This window comes from Paramormyrops kingsleyae, chromosome 3, assembly GCF_048594095.1.
Source record: "Paramormyrops kingsleyae isolate MSU_618 chromosome 3, PKINGS_0.4, whole genome shotgun sequence".
Lineage (NCBI taxonomy): Eukaryota > Metazoa > Chordata > Actinopteri > Osteoglossiformes > Mormyridae > Paramormyrops > Paramormyrops kingsleyae.
Window position 1 is genome coordinate 16,503,182 of NC_132799.1, and position 20,725 is coordinate 16,523,906.

Below are 20,725 nucleotides of genomic sequence, written 5' to 3' on the forward strand. Positions count from 1 at the left end.
ACAGAATTAAAGTTAGAATTTGATGATCAGTGGTTATTGTTGACACACCAGAGCACACTGTGCACAACAACTGTATTTAACCCATATATGGACATCGTGACATAGCAGGGGGCAGCTAATTCAGCGCCTGGGGAGTAGTGTTTGGGGGCAGTACCTTGCTCAGGGTACCTCAGTGGTTTCTTGCTGGTCGGGGATTGGAACCAGCAATCTTTCAATTAGAAGTGCACTTCCCTAACCATTAAGACACCACTGCCCCTAGTGGGGGAGCCCTGCTATTTTCCCTCCTGTAGAGAGTTACGGCTGAGTTCTCATTCAGGCACATAACTACATAATGTAATAATGAAGTTGTATTATCAGTATTGAGGTCCAGACTTGCTGTGTGTGTGCTTTATCAAGAGGAGCCATATATTCAAGCCTTAAGCTAATAATGCTCCCCTTTCGTATCTATACACAAACGTATTGATGGTTGAAAAGTGATTCAGCTATGCATTTCCATGTACAGCGCTGTCAGCAGTAGTTAAATGTAACGAGTAAGTTGCCTACAATTAAGCCATAATTAGAATAAAAAATATTACGCAAAGAAGTATTACCAGCGATTGAAATAGTTTCAGTTCTTTAAATAATATACAAATATCGAAAAGACAGGCGATGTTTCTGCGTAAATAGTTTGTTTCCCGCAGCACACTAAAGACATTAAGAAAGATATGAAAGAAATAAAGTAAGACATTAACACGACAGCGAAATCGTAAAACTACGAAGCAACGGTTGACGTCATGATTTCAGATCAGCGCGCGACAGGGGGAACTGAATTTTCCGTAACACCTGTTCGCCTCTTCTTTACCCCGACCTGCAGAACTGTCGTAAACGTGGAAATGAGTTGCGTTGTGAATCTGCGGTGGATTACTTTTCCTCAAGGACCCGGATGTGTGTCACAATAGATTGAAATTGAATTTGCGAACTGAAAACTTTCGAGGTAGGATAAATGCTGTTTCAAGTTACTGGAATTCAGATTCAAACTATTAAATTCAGATTCAGTTTTTAACTGCAGATTCAAATATACAAAATTCTTATTCAGTTTCTAGTGGCACAAATATCAGCCCATACACAAGGTTCAGTCTGTAAGGCATTATTATTGGTTGCTGTATCGGTGTTGTATTCTTCAGTTATGACCATGTGATAATATTTAGACTTTTAATCATCACCACTGAAACTCAAAATTTGTGAACATTTCAGCAAAGAGCTATGTTCGTTGTTTTATCTGATATGCAGAGTAATGTCTAAATAGGGACAACCTAAGTAAAAGATAATATGTTTAAATGTATCATTATGTTGTAGAAGTTTGTGCTAAAAGACATTATTTATGCATGCAATTATAATTGCCCTGACGTGACATAAAATATTTATCCTTGTGCTAATTATCCAAGTTTTCTTTCTCTCTCCCTCTTGGGTGGGTGGGACAGCCTTGTAGGGCAGGGCCTGGTACAGTCGTACAACATATAGAGAACAAGACAGGTGCGTAGTGATGAAATAAAACAACATATAGTAAGACTGTGAAATTTGCCCCTGCTTCTCAGATGGTGAAATCTGCTGAGGGGAATCCCCCCCTCCCATTCGGCAAAATCTGAAGACTGAGGGGGGAGACCCACACCCTTGTTTTAATCAGTAGAACTGCCACACTCCTCTCAGAAATCAATATGTCAACGTGCTTGGAATAAGGCATTTTCCACACATCCCTTTTTATACAAACTTTTTTTTTTTTTTATACAAACTTAATATCACATCACAAATTCGATTTTCTATAAACGGTGCAATCCCCATGTACATCGGCTGTAATTCTGACAAAGTCCACGGTTGTAGGGATGAGTCTGGCCTGCGCAGTTCACACATTCAAGGGACTGAGCATCCCAGCCGGTGAGCCCCACATGTGGACCCCAACACCGGATCGCCAGTCTGCCACCAACCTAATTACCCGTGCTACTGTGCCGAATGTGCTTCCATTGTATCCTCAACCAAGATTAAGTAGAGTTTTAAGTTAGAAACTAACACCTCCTTTTCAATGATTATTCAGAGCCATCTCGGCTGCTGTGGGAACCATCACCGCGTCACACTGCCCTCCCCTGTAAATTATGTAACAAGAGGATGTTACTTTTGTGTTAACTTTTTATTATTAACACGATGATGCTGTCAACATTAAGCAATAAGAAAATACACAATAGATGCATGACGCAGCTGAGGACCACTGCAGAGACGCACAGGACGGCGGCTGCTGCAAGTCTTTGGCTGGTTTTCAAAATGCTTTTCATCATTTCTTCTTTTTATTTGCAGTTGTCGTTAACACCCACACAAAACAAATGTAAAAATCAAAACAATATATCATACTTTTCAAATTGTGTAACACTTCATAGACAATAAAAATAACTTCTTTTTACAAAAAATTATAAATATTCTGTTCTCATTTTTTCCGTCAATGTTTATACAAAACAGAACTATACAAATCAAGTTTTGCATGAGATTGATTCGATATAAACAAAATATTAAAAATAAAATTAAAAAGTAAAACGACAGCAGGTCTGCAATGAGACAGGCAAAGCCATCTGATAAGGCCTCGCTGGATATACATACTGAACAAAGCAGCAAAACACAACGAAACCGAAATGAAATTCATGAAGGAGTTCACACATGTTTTCTCCTAAGGCAACAAGCCCATTCGCAACTCAGGGCTCTGGGTTTTTTAATTATTATTCTTTTAGCTCTTCGTTGTAGAGTGCAGTCAACAATATAGGTCTCTCTTCCCTTATTTTGGCTGGATTGAGAAAGGCATATGTAGTTTACCAAATGAAAACGTACAACTGTCAAATTCGGGAACACAGACAAGGTGATGAGTAGAATGACGTGTAGGATACACATATAAACACATACATGAAACTACCTATAATCCACTGTCTAGTTCAGTCATAAATGTTCATTCTAATCTATCCCATTGTGAAGTCATGTGCAATGGCATGTTCTCCAGATGGACATCATCAGCAGATACCACAGAGCCCTCCTTGTGAAAAATTACTGATGCATTTGGGCACCCCCTACCTATCCTTCCAGCCCTGTCAGTACTTACAGTATATATATATATATATATATATATATATATATATATATATATATATATATATATATATATATATATATACCCCCCCCCCAAAGAGCATTTATTTGTACCAGACAACTTCAACCTTTTGTCATTGAAGAACGCACACTCAGCACACATGAAGCCCAAAAGCTAAAGTGGTCGTCCTGAGTGGTGACCTTGCAGATCAAAGTGCATAAACAGCAGAAAGCCACTATTCGCTGTTCATTCGAGGAGGTCACCTCACACTTAGTATCTGTGAATCAGGGCACCGTCTAAACGACCCAGTGCTTTCCTGCCCCTGACACTTGGGAAGGAGAGAGGAGGCTCGAGACGGCACCACTCCCCAGCTCCGCAGCACCAAAAAGGCAAGTACCAGGAAGGGCCGTTTCTACTGCAAGGCAGTGCTTGTAAGAGCTGTTAAGTAATAAAATCAAAACCTCAAATTCTGTCAGATGCATCCCACAATAAAAGCATTACTTCATATTATTTTCTTTAACGTGTCATCAGACTGTAAACCTATCGTAGAATTAGATAAACCAAAACTATCGGTCAGTTTGCTCTTGTCTCAGGGGTGCCCCCTAGAGGAAAGTCCAAGGACTTCAACCTTCTGAGCATTTAGTGAACTGTATTCATTCAACAGTCCCCTAACACCGTGGTCACGGTGTCCGACGGGGATTCACAACAAGGCCGCCACTGTAGTGATAAATTACACAAAATATCCATCACTCAGAGCCTGAATGACAAAGGCAAAAAAAAAAAGAAAAAAAAAAAGACAATTGTGATTGCACACTTCCAGCGTTTCCATAAACAGGAGGATCCGTTTCTAGGCATTTTGATTGTATAGACAACCAAACGCTGAAAAGCAAAGGATCACTCAAAATGAAGGAGATAAACCCCAAGGACTATACATTAACAACAATGTGGAATATCACACCTCAATCTGAGAGCTGCATTAACCCAGTACGAAGCACTCCTCAGAGTTGGGGTCACATACCTTTAAGGTACAAAAAAAAAAAGTAACGAGCGCATGCTGAAATAAAAAGGACTAACCGTAACGGCATAAAAACCTGCTACTTAAAAATACATTTAAACCAGAATTCTCATAGGTGTGGCTCACTTCAGGTTTAGGGTTATACCACAAAAACGGGACTAGACAGACGCACATAAGGACAGACACAGAGAAGTAGAGTGACATCATCACTTAGCGCCAGCTGAGGGGCGGGGTTTTCCGCCAGCATCTCACACTGACATGCAAATGAACGTGCATAAACCACTTGCGCACCAAGACGAGACGCAGAAAGCGACCGACTGGACGCCGCACGCGACGCAGACGGCCCTGCCGCCCCAAGGCTGCGGCCAGGGTGAAGGCGAGACCGCGGTGACGGGGCTGACGGGGCGTTAGGCCCCGCCCCTTCTGTCCCAGTACCTCGCCACCTGTCAGTCAAAGCGGTGAGAAGACACGAGGGAGGAGAAGAGCATGAAAAACAGGTGGGCAACATGGCACTAACATTCAAGAATGCTATTCACAGCTGCCTCCAGGGCTGAGTCTGCGTCGGCTGGGGACTTTAGAAGGTGGGGGCTGTTCTGGCCGGCATGGGGGCCCATGAAACCACCTGCGCTGTGGCTGCTGGCATTGCCGTCGACAACCATGCTGAGAGAGCAGCCTTGGGTCTTCTTGGGGTCCAGGACACTCTTGATGGCAGTCTCCAGGTGGGCACTGATGGACACCCCCGGCTGCTGCTGCTGTAGCGTCCCCCCTCCGGGGTCCTTGCAGCCAGGCTGAGGCTCTGTCCTGACCGAGGGGTCCCTCGACCCTCCTCTGAGCTGCACTTCTGTGAGCGTGCCGTCGCCATGGCGATGGGTGAAGCACGTCACCATGCTGCTGGTGAGGCACGGGAACTCCCGCGGCAGGTCGGCCATGCTTACTGGATCTGCCCCCCCAAGGGGACTAACCTGATCGCCCTTTCCCGTCTGCGAGAGCTTCGGCAGACAGCAGAAATCCTCCAGGTAGCCCTCTGGAAGAGGAAGAGCGCTCACACAATGCACCTCGCATAACACCATTAAATCACACCTGTTACCCCAGCTCTGCTAGGACCTCCAGCCGCCTATATGTTCATCCCAGTACCAGCACAGCAGATTCAGCTAATCACCTAAATACCATTCCCAGTGAGACCAATCAGTTGTTTGGGCTGGTAAAGTATATGATGCCACTGCTTCACCTGCATGCGACTTCTGAAGTCAACATGATTCTGGCTTAATACAGCACTGATTCGCTATGTCATTTCAGATGGGGGGGGACGGTCTGACATCTGGATAAACATGCAAGTCAGCCCGTGTGAGAGAAGAGGCAGGCTGACACGTAGCTCTGTTGGCTTCATGGACTGACATACGCAGACATTATGAAGAGAAAATTAGAAGGACACTGGCCTTCATTCCAGGATCCTCTGTGAACCAGACTGTTGATTAATCCAATGATTTCCTCTAACAAATGATACTGGAGTGGGCTAAGTACCATGCCTCCGTCCATGACTCACCTGGGTCCACCATGGCCAGTCGCTTGTCCTGTGTTAGACAGCGCCTCTCCTCTTGGTTGAACGTCCTGTCAATCATCACTATCTCTGATGAGGGACACACCCGCTAGAGAAATGGCAGACCGATATTTATTTTTATGTTAGAGGGAGGGGTATTTTGTGTTGTGCTAAACCACCAGACAGGCCTGAGATTATCAGATTCTGGACTCAGAAGAACAGAATACAGCATATCCCTTGCATCCAGCATGCATCATTGTTTGAGCCAATGTTAAACTCCTGCGTATTACGGCAAAGTGCTTACTTCAGCCTCGACCAGTAGGAGGCGCTGGTATTTGCTCAGCATGGCTTGGGTTCGCTTAAGGGCATGTGAAGCTGCCTCTTCAAACTCCTCGTCCACTGTGATGAAAGGGAGGCACATCGTTAGTGTCTGTTGGCCTTGTGAAGGCTGCGATCTCAATTGCTTCCTGTAAGGGAAACTGGAGGACGGTACCTTTTCTGAGGTCATCGCTGGAAGGCAGGGCCCCCTGGAACACGTGGTAAGCAAGGAGCCGGCGGGCTGCATCCTCAAGGGAGGAGAACGGTGACCGGTCTGGTGCCAGAGCCCTGGCCTGGTCCCACTGGAGCTGCTGGAGGATCCTGCAATATTGCAACATCAGGCAGGTCAGCATGGACTCATAAACAGAGTCAGAGTCTCATACACAGCTAAGCAGAGGCAGGTAAAAAAAAAAAAGAGGCAGGGAGGGAGAACATGGAGGACAAGCTGGCACTTACATGTCGCTCTTGGTCAGCTGGCGGGGGGCAGGTCTTTTCAGCATGCTGACCTGCGTGGGCAAGAAATGGGCTAATTAAAATCACACCTCACCTGACATTCGGCCTTGACAGCGGGCACCTGCCTCTCAGGGGCCGTACACTCAGTGTGGAAGGTACTCGCCTGATTGCCTACTGTGGGAGTAGAGCCAAGCTGGTTTGGCAAGTACACCACCGTTTCCAGGGCTGCAGATGCCTTCAACGCTGCAGGAAAAAGCAAGTGTTACTTCACAAACATCAAGCTGGCCTATGTTCAAACAAGATGAAGGACATGTGTGGTGTGTGTGCATGTGGGCCCAAACATCAATCTACCCCTGAGGGCTCTAGAAACAGTCCACCGACTGTGCGCTCTACAGTGGAATACCACCCATGGCCTCTAGGGGATTTTACCTGTGTGGCCAAGCAGGTTGACCAGCTGTGGTTGCCTCTGCCCATCTTGCATCTTGGTAACACTTGGTGTGAATTGTGAGTCCTGGAAGGAAAAAGAAAGTTTAGTGCTGGTCCAGGAAAGAAATGGAGAAAAATCCACAGTTAAGGAGCCCCAGGACATGGCAAAGTATGACATCACATCAAGGTCCATTCAGTGACTGAATACTCGCCTGGTTCTGATGGGGTAAATGCGTCTCAGGCTGCAGCTGGCGGGTGGAGTCCTGCTCCCGGGAAACCAAGAACTGCGATCCCAGCTGAAGCTCCTGGCCACCCGGAAGCGCCGTCCCTTGCATCGTCTGCACCTGAGTCGCGTACCCAACGCTGGCCGAATCCGTGGCATTGACAAGCGCATAGTGGCCCTGAACGGGGGCAGAGCCCAGTGCGCTGGAGCCGGCGGTGAAGGCCACGGGGGCTTTTGCTGCCACCGCCGGGGTCTGAGACATTTGGACTAAAGCTGGGGAACACTGTCCCAGCTGGCTACTCACCACGCTCTGGTTCACCACCAGCTGCCCCGCTGTCAAAAAGTTCTGCCCAGAGACAAGCTGCACAGCCATGCTCTGATTGGTCAGGAATGCCCCAGAATAGGTGCTGGTGGCAGTCTGAGTCACGAAGCCTTGGTTGGATGTACCCTGGACCTGCGTCTGTAGGACCTGCCCGTTCAGAGCCTGGACGGCGGGCGTGGCTGTGCCAGGGGTAAAAGGCAGAGTGGAGGGCAGCCGGTATTGCCCCAGGGGTAAGCTGGTCTGGTGCTGCTGCCCCACAGCCGAATGGATCACTATGCTGCCCGAGTGGTTGGCCACCTGGGGGCCCAAGGCAGGCTTCTGGAGGCCTGGCTGGTTCACAATGTTAACAGTCATCTGTTGGGGGCTCTGGGTGGGGCCAGTAGCGTAGGTGCCACTGCCAGGGGCCGGGCCTTGGGGCTGCAGACCCAAGCCACTGACACTGTATACAGTCTGCCCCCCTACCTGTAAAGGCTTAGGCTGAATGGGCTTAACCAGCATCTGTGGGGAGGGACCTCTCTGGATAATGATGTTCTGGAGAGGTATGGGCGTCGTACTGCCTTTGAAGGGCATGGACACCTGGCCGCCGCCAGTAGAGGGGCTGAACGTGGCTCCCGGTGTTGCCCCAGTGGCACACGATGGCCTCTGCACCAATGCGCCCCCTGCTAGCCCGGGCGAGTCGGGCTGACCCGGCTGCAGCAGGATCTGAGGCCGCTCTAAGCCGCTGATAGTCACCATAGAGGCGGGCTCTCCGAAAGATCCCATTAGCTGGATGTGGGCGGCCGATCCATTTGGCACAGCTGGAGGAGGCGCCCCCTGGTGGAAGCCCTGGGACTGCACCCCGGTGAACTGTGCACATGGAGACATGCCGACACCCCCGGACACAAGCTGCTGAGGGAATGCCAAGGAGGAGCTGGGAGATTCCAGGAGAGCCTCTTGCGCCAGGGTCTGCTCCGTGATGTCTGCCTCCTGCAGAGACTTCTGGAGGATGTCGAAGGGCTGCTCCTCCCCCAGCTCTGCCGCCGACGGGGAGGCCCTCCCTAGCTCCTCCTCGATGAACTGAAGGCTGCTGGGGAGCTGCAGTGTGGCCCCATCCACCTCGCCCAAGTGGTTGGCAGAGTCGTTCAACGCGGAGACAGGGTCGACCTATCAGAGGAGAAAGGCGGCGTGAAGGGTGGCGACGCCCCAGTGGATTTCATGGGTGCAATGAAAAAAGGCAACTCTTACGGAGCCGCTGATGAAGAAGCTGGCCGAGCCGAAGGCCGCGTTCGCCACATCATCTTCATCGATCTGCAAAGAAAACATCCACCTTTAGATGCATGACTGAGTTAATATTATTACTATGGAGGTTATCAAAGATAGCACAACCCAAGGAAAAAATCTCCCATAAGGTACAAGACAATCTTCCCCTTTGTTCACCCAGTTCCTAAAGAGCAGCACTATTTCCTACCTCAAAACATTTCACATGGTATATGGACTATCATCATGGTGGCAAGAGGAAAATGTGTAACTGCCAGGAGGAGCAGTTCAGCGGCTGCCGGCTTGTGGGCACTAAGCAACTCCGAGGTGGGGAAGGAGAAGCTAAGTCACTGGAGGTCAATCTACGGCCCTATTCCCCACCGAAGGTCATGAACCAAGGTAATGACCAAATGCAAAACGACACAAGTACAAGCAGACGAAATATGGCTTCTCTCCAGGGTTTCTGGACTAACATTCCAAGACCGCGCGGAGTTCTGGAAAGACGTTGCTATTAGGAAGCAGCTCATGTGGTTTTGATATTTTATAAGGATGCTGCTTAGCTGCTAGGTCCCAAGCTGGGAGTCTCCCTGAATGAGCTGCAGTCTATGGCCTGACCTGTTTGCAGTGTTACCATCACAAGGAAACAAGGAAATTATGGACATATGGACTGATACAGACAGTGAAGAATACATATAAATAATTTTAATATCCATGATATATGCCTTGAAAATTCTATGTAAATACTTCAGAATTCAGCTACACTAGCAAGACTATTCCCCACCATCTGGTTCTATAACCTTAATGAAATGCTTTAAATAAAATGAATAGCTTACTGATTTGTTGCTGGAACCATGAAGATAATCATTCAACGCCTGCACGTCTCTGTGGGACAGAAGCAAGAAGATTAACTCAGGATCAGGAACATGATTGTGGGCCAGGGACTGGAAATCTAAACACAGGAATGTCTGAGAGTGCAGGTCTAACAGTCTGAATGCCACAGCGTCTTCTGCATCCATGTTTCAGGCCAAATTTTCAAAAAAAAAGGGGGGAGTGGGAATTTTAAATGGAAAAAAAGATCTCGCCCTTTGAGACTCACCCTATGATGTCTAGAAGACGGCGATCATCTTCATCATCCATGGTGACTGTGTGGCAGGGGGGAGGGGAAGGATGTCATTTGTGACACTGAAATTACATTTGGCCTAGTGCCACAAGCAAATGACTCGATGCACTGTGGGACACGCTAGTCACTCACGTGTTTACAGGAATCATGGGACTTCTCATCGGATGCCTCTGAGCTCCTACACAGACAAGAGAGGCACTGAAATGTAAAAGCGGGAACCAATCTCAATCAAACCACCATTAGAATTCTAAGGCTAGTAATCACATAGGTAGATTATTAAGCTATAAGTAAATCAATGAGGCTGACTTATGGTTGCCTGAAACAGGTCAACAGAATATGAGCAAGTAACAAAATGATGAGAAATAAAGCGGCATTCTGATGTTTAAGCAGGCCATTGTAAAGCTTATGGGAATTCTGAACTGGTCTTCAGTGAACTCATATAAATGACTCACACCACGATAAAGAATCAGCTACTCACCAGGTTATTTAATCCCATGTCACAGTCTTTACTCAGAGGCATATACCATTGTAAACAGGTTTCCCACAACACAATGTATAATACAAGAATGATAATAGAATTAATGACTAGAATTCTAATAATAGATAATAGAATAATAGATAATAGAATTCTCTCTAAAATCACCAAACTATCTGATAATATTCCACTACAAAACCATTGAGAAATCATTTTTGTAACAGCATTAAATCACTACAAATTTGGGCCTTTCTTCTGGTGTATTACAGTGATCATGTAAACTGTTAAATGACTCTTTGGAAAAGAGAATTTATGATTTTAACACACAAACATCCACTTCACCAACAACCCAGGAGCAAAGTGAAAGAAGGAACTCCACTGGGGCGACCAGAGCCAAGTGTGAGTGTTTTCGCTGCCAAGAGTTGTGTGCAAAACAAACCAAAAAAAAAGATGAAACCACAAAGATGGGACCACCAGCAGTGCGGGTACAGTGTGGGTACAGTGCGTAGCCATGTGACAATCACTACACCCAACAACCACAGAAAAGATCTCAGCACCATATATAAACACCTTCCACTGTAAAAATAAGGAACAGGGGACTAACTATAGGTCTGACAGGGTTCTATACCGTTTATGTGTACTGGAAGACTGCATGAACTAAGTTGTTTTAGGCAGGCAAATAATATATATATATATATATATATATATATATACATACATACATACATATATATATATACATACATACACACACACAAACATACATATATATGTGTGTGTAGATAGATAGATGAACACACACACAAAAATACATATTTAAGAAAATACAGACGGAATGTGGGTGACGTAAGTGCCACATATATACACATACATGTATGCTTGCTTTTATACACACACTGAGGGCGGAACCAAAATGGCGGCCTGTCCTTGTCTTACTGCGCCACACAACTTGGCTCCTTGCCAGCCTCTCAACAAAGGCAGATTCTACTGCCGGAAATTATTTTTATTTTCAACCTCAATCACTATATAACGTGCAGAATAAAATATAGTTTGAATAAAATATTTTGCGTTAGTATGTGAAATAAACCATCTGGTCAAGGGGGGAAAACACGGAAAGGCCCAGGCTTGTAATAACCTTGAAAATGACATCAATAATTTCGCTAATACTAAAAATTTAATTTTAAAATAAGCAGCTGATTGAAAATAATATTCATGGTTTAGTCACAAATAACAAATGGAAATAAAAAGTCAACACTACTCCAAAGCAATCAGCCCAGACAAAAATACTTTTTTTTTTTAGCCAATTTGATAGCTATCTAATCGGTTCATGCTTAAAAATAAAAACTCAAACATACATACATTTCGCCTCTTTATTTCATTAGATTAAAATCATACAACACATTCACAGAATATTTATTAAAATACACAAAAATATACACAAGAGCAGCAGCACTTTGACTGCTCGCAGCGGATAACGAGCTACAGCTAGCTAACAATAACCAACACTCGGACTGGAAATGAGATTACTAATAGTTGTTAAAAAAATCCTGCGCTCTATGACACAAAATACAAACGTGACCAATAAAAAATAGACATTTAAAAATAAAGTCACACCGTTGCGAGGAAGCGGATTTTTAGAAAAGTAGCTCGGTACGGAAGTTTATTTCTTTCTTTTTTTTGCCAGAGCTCAACACGGGGAGGGGGCGGAAAATCGACGCAGGAGAGGAAGAAAAAACTAATTTTAAAGCAGCTCAATCACACCGAGTCACCGAAACGTTTCCCCGGATTAGCTGTCGCTGCCTCCGCGCCGTCGCCCACCAGCTTCACGTCTTTCGCTCGCTAGCTGTACGGACACCTTAAGGCGACTCTGTCCGCCGCGTCTCCAAGCCGAGCCGTGGCGCTTCCCCCCTGTGCTAAAACGGACGGATAGCGGGGATCGCATCGTTAGGGCAGACGCTCCCTATGCTAGTCCCGCTTCGCACTCGGCTTTCCCGAACCCCGTTTCCCAGCTCGCCCCGCCGCCGCCGTCCTCTTTCCTTCCTTCACGGAGACTGCGAAGAAAGGTCCAGCCTTTTATAATTAACATCGTTTCTAATTCTTCCAAGCACGGCACGGATGAAAAAGTCTGGGACGCTGCCGATGGACGGCCGATCGTCTGCCTGCTCCGCGGATGTGCAGCCGCACCTCCCGGCCCCGAAGCCGCCTAAGTCTAATGGACTCTCCTTCTTCCCCGTGATCTGGCCGTATGGGAGCCTCGGCTCTCTGCTGTCGTGGCTGCCTGAACTGGCTTAGATAAAAAAGGACGCCTATAAATATTTATTCAGATTTGCATAACATCGAGACGATTAAAGAAAAGGCTAGCCCTTGTTCCCGTCTCACCCCTCTTCTTGAAACCTAATATCTCCATTTGGCAACTTTTAATTTGCTCCCCCTCCCTTCACCTCCTCCTCCTCCTCTCCCTCTCTCACTCTTATAGCTAGCTATATATTTTTCTCCCTCTCCTTTTTTTCCTCTCAGATAGATTTTTCCCTCTCTCGCTCTCTTCCCTCCCCGAAGGAAGGGGAGGAAGGAGGTTGTGTGTTTTTTTTCCTCCTTGAAATTTTTATCACAAAATTATAATACACTCAAAGGGGAACTCACCGTCATGAAAAAGCAGTGCCTTGTCAACGGGGTTTCCTCGCCATCACATCAGGGGCCAGCGGGGCAGTGCCGCTCCTGCAGACGGGCAGCAACTGCAGGCAAGCAGCCCCGAGGAAACTACCACGATCTCTGCACACAGAGAAGCAACGGAGGAAGGTTGTTAAAGTCGTGCACGGTGCAATTTAAAATATAATATATTAATTTGGGCTCCAAAACGAAAAAGCATTCGAAAAAACGGTACTTGGGGAAATTAGGACGTTCAAAGCAGCAGGGTGCTGAATTTGAACTTGACAGCTCTATAAACTCGAACACACGGGGGCAGAATTGCCAACTTGGCATGGAAATCTATGAGAAGGAACGCAAAATATTTAGTTTTTTTTCTTTGCAAATGGCAAACCTTAGGTGTCCATGGCAGGTCTAGAGTTAATATTTCATACAGTTATAAATCATATAAAAGAGGACTAACATTAACACAAAGAAAATATATGGCTAAATATTGCTGAAGTGTGCCATATAAATTCACATAACTTGAAAGTACACGATAAATACATATCCGCATAACCATACCTCTTGTTAAACCGGTCTGGTTATTATGACCAAAATTGAAGTACTCTGCCATGCCTAAATGTAACACTGAGTCTAAAATCCTTATTGAAACGACCTCTCAACGCGGCTCGTGTTAATAAATCGTGGCAAAATAGAATTATTTCAATCTATTTTAAGAAAATAGTGAAAAGTTTTATGTAATGTTTATGCCAGGCTTTGCTTGTTGTATACTGATTGCAAGATGGCCTGTGCTCCTGGAAGCGGTTATATTAATCAGTTAATGATAAAGCAAAACCATAAATCTGTTTGCATCGTTGCTGCTTGGAATACAATAAAATTATACAACACCAATAACGCAACTCTCCTATAAATTTCAGTCGAGGTTTTTAAAAATTCACAGTGAGCTTCCTGATATGCAACTAGGTCACGTTAAACCAATAAGAAAAGTGAATGCTGGGAGGAACATGAAAAATGATCAAATCATAAAATCGTTTGCTGGGCAGCACTTGAAGAACGATTTACTTCCGGCAAATAGATAGTCTAAAGTTTCACTTTAATAATCGTTGGGTGTAAGAGGTGCCTGCGGATAGTGGTGGAGGATAATTAAAAATCAACGAGCAGTTACACAATAAAAGTTTCGTAATTGTATGTGCATCTTGTTGTTAGTAGTAGAAACTGGTATTTATCCGTCTTCTTCTTGATAACATGAACGAAACGGAGAATTAAAATTAATGGACATGTATGTCATGATGTTGTTAGGCAGTGTGTCCTGCGACGCATGATACCGTGACAATGCAACGGCAATGTTACTTATAGTCATTCCATATGGAAAATAACCTTCATTTTACGAACATACTGATTCCTGAATATATTTTTAATTTGTTTTACAGCAAATAGACGCAGAGCGGGTGGGTGAGCGGAACAATGTTTCGCTGGTTTTATTTACTTTTTTCAATACGTGAAGATACCGCATCATACTGGAAGGGTGGCACATATCATGTCATTTAATATAATCCATGCACTGAAATGAATTTCGACATACTCCTGAATTTAAGATCGTATTCCCTAACCGATCTATTCTCAATATTGATAATTAATTTGTTGAGAATTGCATTGTTTATTAGACGGACACGTTAGAATATGGAAACATATACGTAGTGTACAGAAGTCAACCACAGGATAAACATGCCGTATCTATATCAATGACACCTAAGAGGAGTGTTTCCAACCGCAAAATATAAAGACGGCTAGACTTGTATGTGGTATGCAAACTTTCGTGACTCAAAAAACGACTTTTGCAAGTTAGGTTATTAATAATATATCTTGCTGGCAGATAACACCCCTATTAAAATGAGTAAGATGGCGTACTGCTATCTTACTGATTATTGCTGCTGAATATATTTAGGCATAGCCTTGCAATTGAAGGGATCGCAAAAAGTGTTAAATGTGTAGGTGTTGAGGAAGTAGTAAGCCCATTTTGCTCCATAAGCAAATGGAGAAAATATATAATTTGCTTTTAAAAACTTCCTTTCCATTTTATCATGCCAATGAAAGTTGTGGTTTAAGGTCTGTGACGTTTGGGCGCTATCCTGAACCATCCCATAATAGTGGGACTTGGAGCATGGAAACATTAAACTAATTATACCATTGGGCAGGAGATTAGAGCTGCACTCATCTGGAGCCATGGATTTCTGCAAATGGGATCAGGGTGATTAGCGTGTCCACAGTGACGTGCTGGAACTTTCAGCTTGGTCATGAGTCTTCGTCTAGATTTCTTCTTTTGAAGCAAGGTTATACTCAGCAATAGGTGACCAGACACATATTCTGTGGATTTTTGCTAATTAATGAAAAACAAACCTCATATTTGGTGACAGAAACGTCTGCCACTTACAGCATGGAGATCCAGATTCTCAGAATGGGAATACAGTGGAGAATGCATACAAATTTCTCTAGTGCAACAGTCTTCCAGGATAGATTACGCTTTTCAGGGTTTCGGTGCCATTAATTCTGAGTTTTAATTCAAACAAATCAAAAACAGTAGTTGTGAGACACTGAAACCCAGTTCTCTTGGGAGACTTTGGCTGAGGAACAGTAGTAGGAGGGAACCAAACTGCTAAATTTTTAGTTGTCCTCTGGGTGCAGGACTCCAGGACTGATAATGGCACTGATGAAGGTTAAGTTTGACTTGAAGAAGCGGGTGAAACTGGCCCAGGGATTATGGCTGATGTATTGGCTGACCGTGATGGCCGGTATCCTCATCTTCAGTTTGGGGGTCTTCTTCAAGATTGAGCTGCGTAAGCGGAGTGAGATGATGGACAACAATGAGAGTCACTTTGTCCCCAACCTGCTGATCCTGGCAGGGCTGATGGCGTGTGGTATCAACGCCTTTGGCGGGAAGATCTGTCACGACTCACTGGACCCGACAAAGTTCCCCAAGTGGAAGCCCGTACTGAAGCTCTTTTTGGCCGGCTTTGTCCTCTTCAATGTGCTGCTCTTCATTACGGCGTTCCTGTGCTTCACTATGCGCTTGGCCCTGCAGTCCACGCTGGCAGAGGGCCTGAAGAACAGCATGAAGTTGTACAAGGACACGGACACTCCGGGTCGCTGCTACATGAAGAAGATGCTGGACCTGACCCAGATGGAGTTCCGCTGCTGTGGAAATAACAATTACAGGGACTGGTTTGAGATCCAGTGGATCAGCAACCGATACCTGGATTTCAGCTCCAGTGAAGTGAGGGAGTGAGTATTCAGCTGCTGTGTGCGTTTGTCAAGATTTGTCCCAATTAGGGGTTAGTCTGGTGCATTTTTTACTGGGTGACAATGGGAAACAGAGTAGAAGCTATGATATAACTTTAATTTGCTGAAAAAATAGATATTATTTTGAAGACAACTAGCACTCAAAAGCATGGACGGTAAATACTCAAAGTTAGCCTATTGTAAGGGCGGGCAGTTGTCTAACACAGGTTATCTAGATTGTTGTAACACAATACAATACAGCACAGACATCCTACACAGAACATCACATTGTTAAAATGGTTCATAGGGCATGTTTCCCACAGAAGAACAAAGAGGCTATTTATGTGTTTTATTGAAGAAGTTAGAAATCCTGTTGTGCACCAGTACCAATTTATTGCCATATTGATTGGTAATGAAGTGTTTGTGGAAGAGGTGGTAGAGGTCAATTTCTCATGAGTAGATACTCTTCGTGTGTCTCATTCTATGTGTTTCAAAGCTCACTGTCCCTCCTCCGACAAGGCCTGTACAAGTTTCCATTAAAGCCCTGTGCTGTGTTTCACACTAGGGCACCAGTGTGAGAGTGAATCCAAGCCAGCATGTCTTTCCTAATATTTCTTTGTGGGATTTAAGGCTTTTCTTGACATTTAACTTTGAAAGGTAGCTTGAGGAATCGTGCCAGGTAATTTGGACTAATAAAATGTTTTCATACAGAAACAATGCGAGGACAATATTTAGATTAAACCTTTACTCATGGTTTTTGTAGGCAAATATGCTCAGATGTAGTAAGTGTGTATGCTACATTTTTTAATGGTGTGTGAGTTCACTAAGCCAAAAGTGCACCAACTGCTTAGGACAACCCGGATCTTCACCCTGTCACTCTCGCTCATACTAATCGCATCAGGTCAACCTTCTAATAAATGGCTTTAAGGCCTCGCTGTCCTCGTTAATCTGGGAGCGAAAACCTGTGCACCAGTCTCCCAGCAGCGGTCTGCAGCCTAGAGACATGCCTCCTCGGTAACGACACATTAATATTCTTAAGGTTTGTTCCCCCCTATCGTGAGGGTGTTAATGCTGTAAAGAGCATTTAACAGTATGGTAGGAATTTAATGGCAGTTTTTCATAGGATTTTATTTAGTGCAGCTGGTTCACATTAAAACAAATGACTGAACAGAAACACAAGGGAAACCCAGAGGGCTTGAAAGATCAGCACTTCCTCAATGGTTGAAAAAGAGCATAAGGACCTTTACTGTCTTCCTTTGTATATATAAAAAAGGTCCTTTCACTGTAAATCTGGTGATTGTTGCAAGACGTATGGAAGCTAAAAACCTGGATGTGTGCACGCATGTGCATGTGTATGACACGTGACCCATACTTGGTTCCCCCATGGGCAGCCGTGTCATGAGCAATGTGGAGGGCAAGTACCTGATGGACGGGGTGCCGTTCAGCTGCTGCAACCCCAGCTCGCCACGGCCCTGCATCCAGCAGCAGCTCACCAACAACTCGGCCCACTACAGCTACGACCACCACACTGAGGAGCTCAACATCTGGATGCGCGGCTGCGGGGAGGCCCTGCTCTCCTACTACGGCAGCATGATGAACAGCATTGGGGCCCTCGTCTTTCTGGTCAACATCCTGGAGGTGAGGAATGCACAGGCCACTGAATAAACACTCCATGTTCTTCAGCTTTAAATGTCCCATAATCCTCAATGGCTTAAACTAAAGCTAGGCTAACAACTGGAACCAGTTACTCCATTCACTGAGGCCCTGTTCTGGCACTTATGTGGGTGTAATAATGTGTTATTATCGATGATGAGAGAGGATTCAGCGGTGCCAGAAGGTGCATGGTAAGCCTAGGCAAGTTGGCATCCTCAACAGCAGGATTTGACGTCTTGGGTGTTCCAGCAGGCAGTGCTAGGCCCCTAGGGTGGAGCAAGCAGCCTGCATCTGTTTGGGAGGGTCCCAAGCGTGTTGTGGATCAGTTACAGATCACCTTCACCACACTGGAGACCTGTAACACCTATGGAATCAGGCTTGGTTAAAACACAGCTTTTGCTTCAGGGATCAAGCTGCTTCAGCTCCCACAGAATTAAATCTTACTATTTGAGAAATATAATTTATTATTGCGTACATTTACAAAGCATGTGATACTATTGGCAGGATACAACATAATTTGTATTTTGCAGTAATCCCAGATATGTGGACCTCAGTCAGTCATGCAGTTTACTCATCTGTCCCACAGGTGGCAGTAATGGTGGGCTTGCAATACTTGAACACGGCCTTGGTGACACTGGCAAATCCGGAGGACCCAGAGAGTGAGAGTGAGGGCTGGCTGCTGGAGAAGAGTTTTAAAGAGACCATCGCAGATTTCACACAGAAAGTTAAATCACTGGGCAAGGGTGTGCAGGTGGAAGCTGGGGAGGGTGGGCAGGAGCAGGCAGTCGCCACAGTGAGCTGAGATTGTTCCACCCACCCATATTTAAACCCCTCCCTACTCTTGGGAACAAGATCAAAGTGGGAAATATTCTCTACAAACAACTAATAATACCTGTCCAACAGAAGGCTCCTTTTAACTTCAGGTATTTTTCAGCAGCATTATTCTAAATTCCATGGGTAAAATCGTTTAACACTTCAGAATAAAAACAGGATGGCTTTTGCCTTGCAGCAGAGGCAAAAAACCTTCCTTCACGCCATCATGGATACCGTGTCCTTAGACACCTTCCGCAGAGCGGATGCTGAACCTGTTCACCGCGGATGGCATGTCCGCGTCACAGGGCCTTTGAAGTTCAGCCCAAGACCGCGACACTTAGCCACTGGGGTACAGAGACACAAGCAGAGTTTTAGTCACAATGCATTAATATAAAGCTGCTTTAAATAATCACAGGGTACAGAGTCTGCTGTGGGGACTGGGAGGAACAATGGGGGCTCTCTCAAGGAAGCGGTCCTACTTGGGGGCCTGATGGTCACTCCCAGTCCCCCCAGCTGGAAGCGAGAAGACTTGAGTGTTGGAATGAGGCAGCCATCTTAACCAAAACAACCACACAGACATACACCTTAAAGTTGTATCTTCCTGTGTAATACTCACTTAAATCCTGACCTTGGTCAGTAGTGTCCTTGTGTTTGTGGGTTATGTGGCACTGGTAGGTTCAGCCCCAATGTGTAAGATAAACATTACGAAGACATTCAAAGGGTCTGTCTTTCTTCACTGGAGGAAAAGTCCACTAAACATAGAAGAGGAGTCAATTCCTCTGCATCTCATTAGGTTAGGGTGCCGTGCCTGTGCTCAGGGTGTTCAAATCCCAGGGTCTCACCGTTCGCAGTCTCAGTCTCACCATTGGGCCCTTGAGTCCCAGTTACTGCAGGGACCGGCTGAACCTGCTTTCTTAAACATAAAGTGTGTTGCTTTGGATGAGCACCTGCTAAATAAATAACAATGTTATGCATTTCTTGTGGTAACTTCATTTTAAATAGTAACCAAAATGGACAACATAAAGCAAGACATGGGGCAGCGCTGCACAGACTGAGGACCAAGACCAAGAGGGACAGACAGGGACACGGGGAGGGCAAAACGCCACAGGAAGCCGGGTTGGGGTGGTGTGGGAGGAATTCACCCCCCAGGGGGGTCTGCTTTAATTTCAGGGCATTGCGCCATGAACTGTGTAGGACATCAAGCGAGCAAATGACAAAGAACTGAGTAAACCCTGTGACCAGGCAGATCTTTCATCTTTGTTGTTGCAGCTTTTTTAACATCTGGTTATTCTACTGAAGTCTCATGCTGTGAACATGTGCAAGAAAATCCCATAACAAGACCCTGATGGACCCACATCCAACTCATATTTACACCTTAGACAAAAATTGCACAGCATGCATTTAATTATTTCTCTAAAATCATCAAATTCATGCACACTCAAAGTACATTATTTTAAATCCGACAGCACGAGTTGCTAACTACTGGGGATTCAGACAAAGTAAGCAGTGAAAGAGTTAAGACTACAAAGTAAGCTGCTGTAATGAGAACAATTACCACCTTTTCTTGTTTGTGGTGGGGGGGGGGGGCAGAAGGATTTGGGAAGTCATTATACACATGAGCTGAGGGGAAAGGAGAGCTAGGAACTGTGGGAAGGAGAGCATCAAGGATGGTTCCAGAGAGAAGTTACTGGTGGGTTTAGGCTCAAGAGGAACAACAGGTGTTGACAGTAAGCGGCTTTGGTCCCCAGATTAGCCTCCTGTCAACACTGTCCCGACACGCCTCCCTGGAAAAATGTTCAGAAGCATCTTGAGACAGGAGGAGTGCGATATTAGCATGGAGACACATCCCTCACATCCATGTAAGTATACTTCCTGTTTAGGTACCCAGTCAATATTTCCTGCTTTACGCTGGAAGTCTTTCCTTGGTTTTGTCTTTTGCTTAGAGGTTACCCATAGCCAGGATAAGGATCTAGATCCCCCACTGGGTCTAATCTCCATGTAAAGCCAGAGGTCTCATCCCAGATATCCGTTCACCTGCTAGTGGACCAACACGCTCGAGACTGATCAAGGACAGCATGACAACACACACTAAAAACAAACAAACAGGCCAAC

General features: G+C 45.3%; 2 protein-coding genes across 5 annotated transcripts; one reads left to right on the forward strand and one right to left on the reverse strand.

The window, feature by feature from the left end:
- Positions 1–3,173: 3,173 nt before the first annotated feature.
- On the reverse strand, positions 3,174–13,490 carry LOC111848827 (BRD4-interacting chromatin-remodeling complex-associated protein-like). Of its 4 annotated transcripts, none has more exons than XM_072709729.1 (14): positions 13,433–13,490; positions 12,866–12,994; positions 9,883–9,948; positions 9,727–9,772; positions 9,464–9,512; positions 8,619–8,681; positions 7,062–8,537; positions 6,853–6,934; positions 6,587–6,666; positions 6,427–6,476; positions 6,146–6,291; positions 5,957–6,051; positions 5,659–5,761; positions 3,174–5,139 (listed from the first exon to the last, which is right to left on the reverse strand). In XM_072709729.1, exons 4-14 carry the CDS (start codon positions 9,765–9,767, stop codon positions 4,628–4,630), a joined length of 2,697 nt encoding a protein of 898 aa, XP_072565830.1. In that variant the 5' UTR covers positions 9,768–9,772; positions 9,883–9,948; positions 12,866–12,994; positions 13,433–13,490; the 3' UTR covers positions 3,174–4,627. The 4 variants fall into 4 exon arrangements, with proteins under 4 accessions (XP_072565830.1, XP_072565829.1, XP_023676923.1 ...); XM_072709728.1 differs by lacking the exon at positions 13,433–13,490 and adding an exon at positions 13,107–13,159; XM_023821155.2 differs by lacking the exon at positions 13,433–13,490 and having other exon boundaries at positions 9,883–9,928; positions 12,866–13,317.
- Positions 13,491–13,902: 412 nt separating this feature from the next.
- On the forward strand, positions 13,903–19,587 carry prph2b (peripherin 2b (retinal degeneration, slow)). Its single transcript, XM_023821157.2, has 3 exons — positions 13,903–16,150; positions 17,539–17,785; positions 18,387–19,587. The coding sequence occupies exons 1-3, from the start codon at positions 15,570–15,572 to the stop codon at positions 18,600–18,602; spliced, it is 1,044 nt and encodes a 347-aa protein (XP_023676925.1). The 5' UTR covers positions 13,903–15,569; the 3' UTR covers positions 18,603–19,587.
- Positions 19,588–20,725: the final 1,138 nt, after the last annotated feature.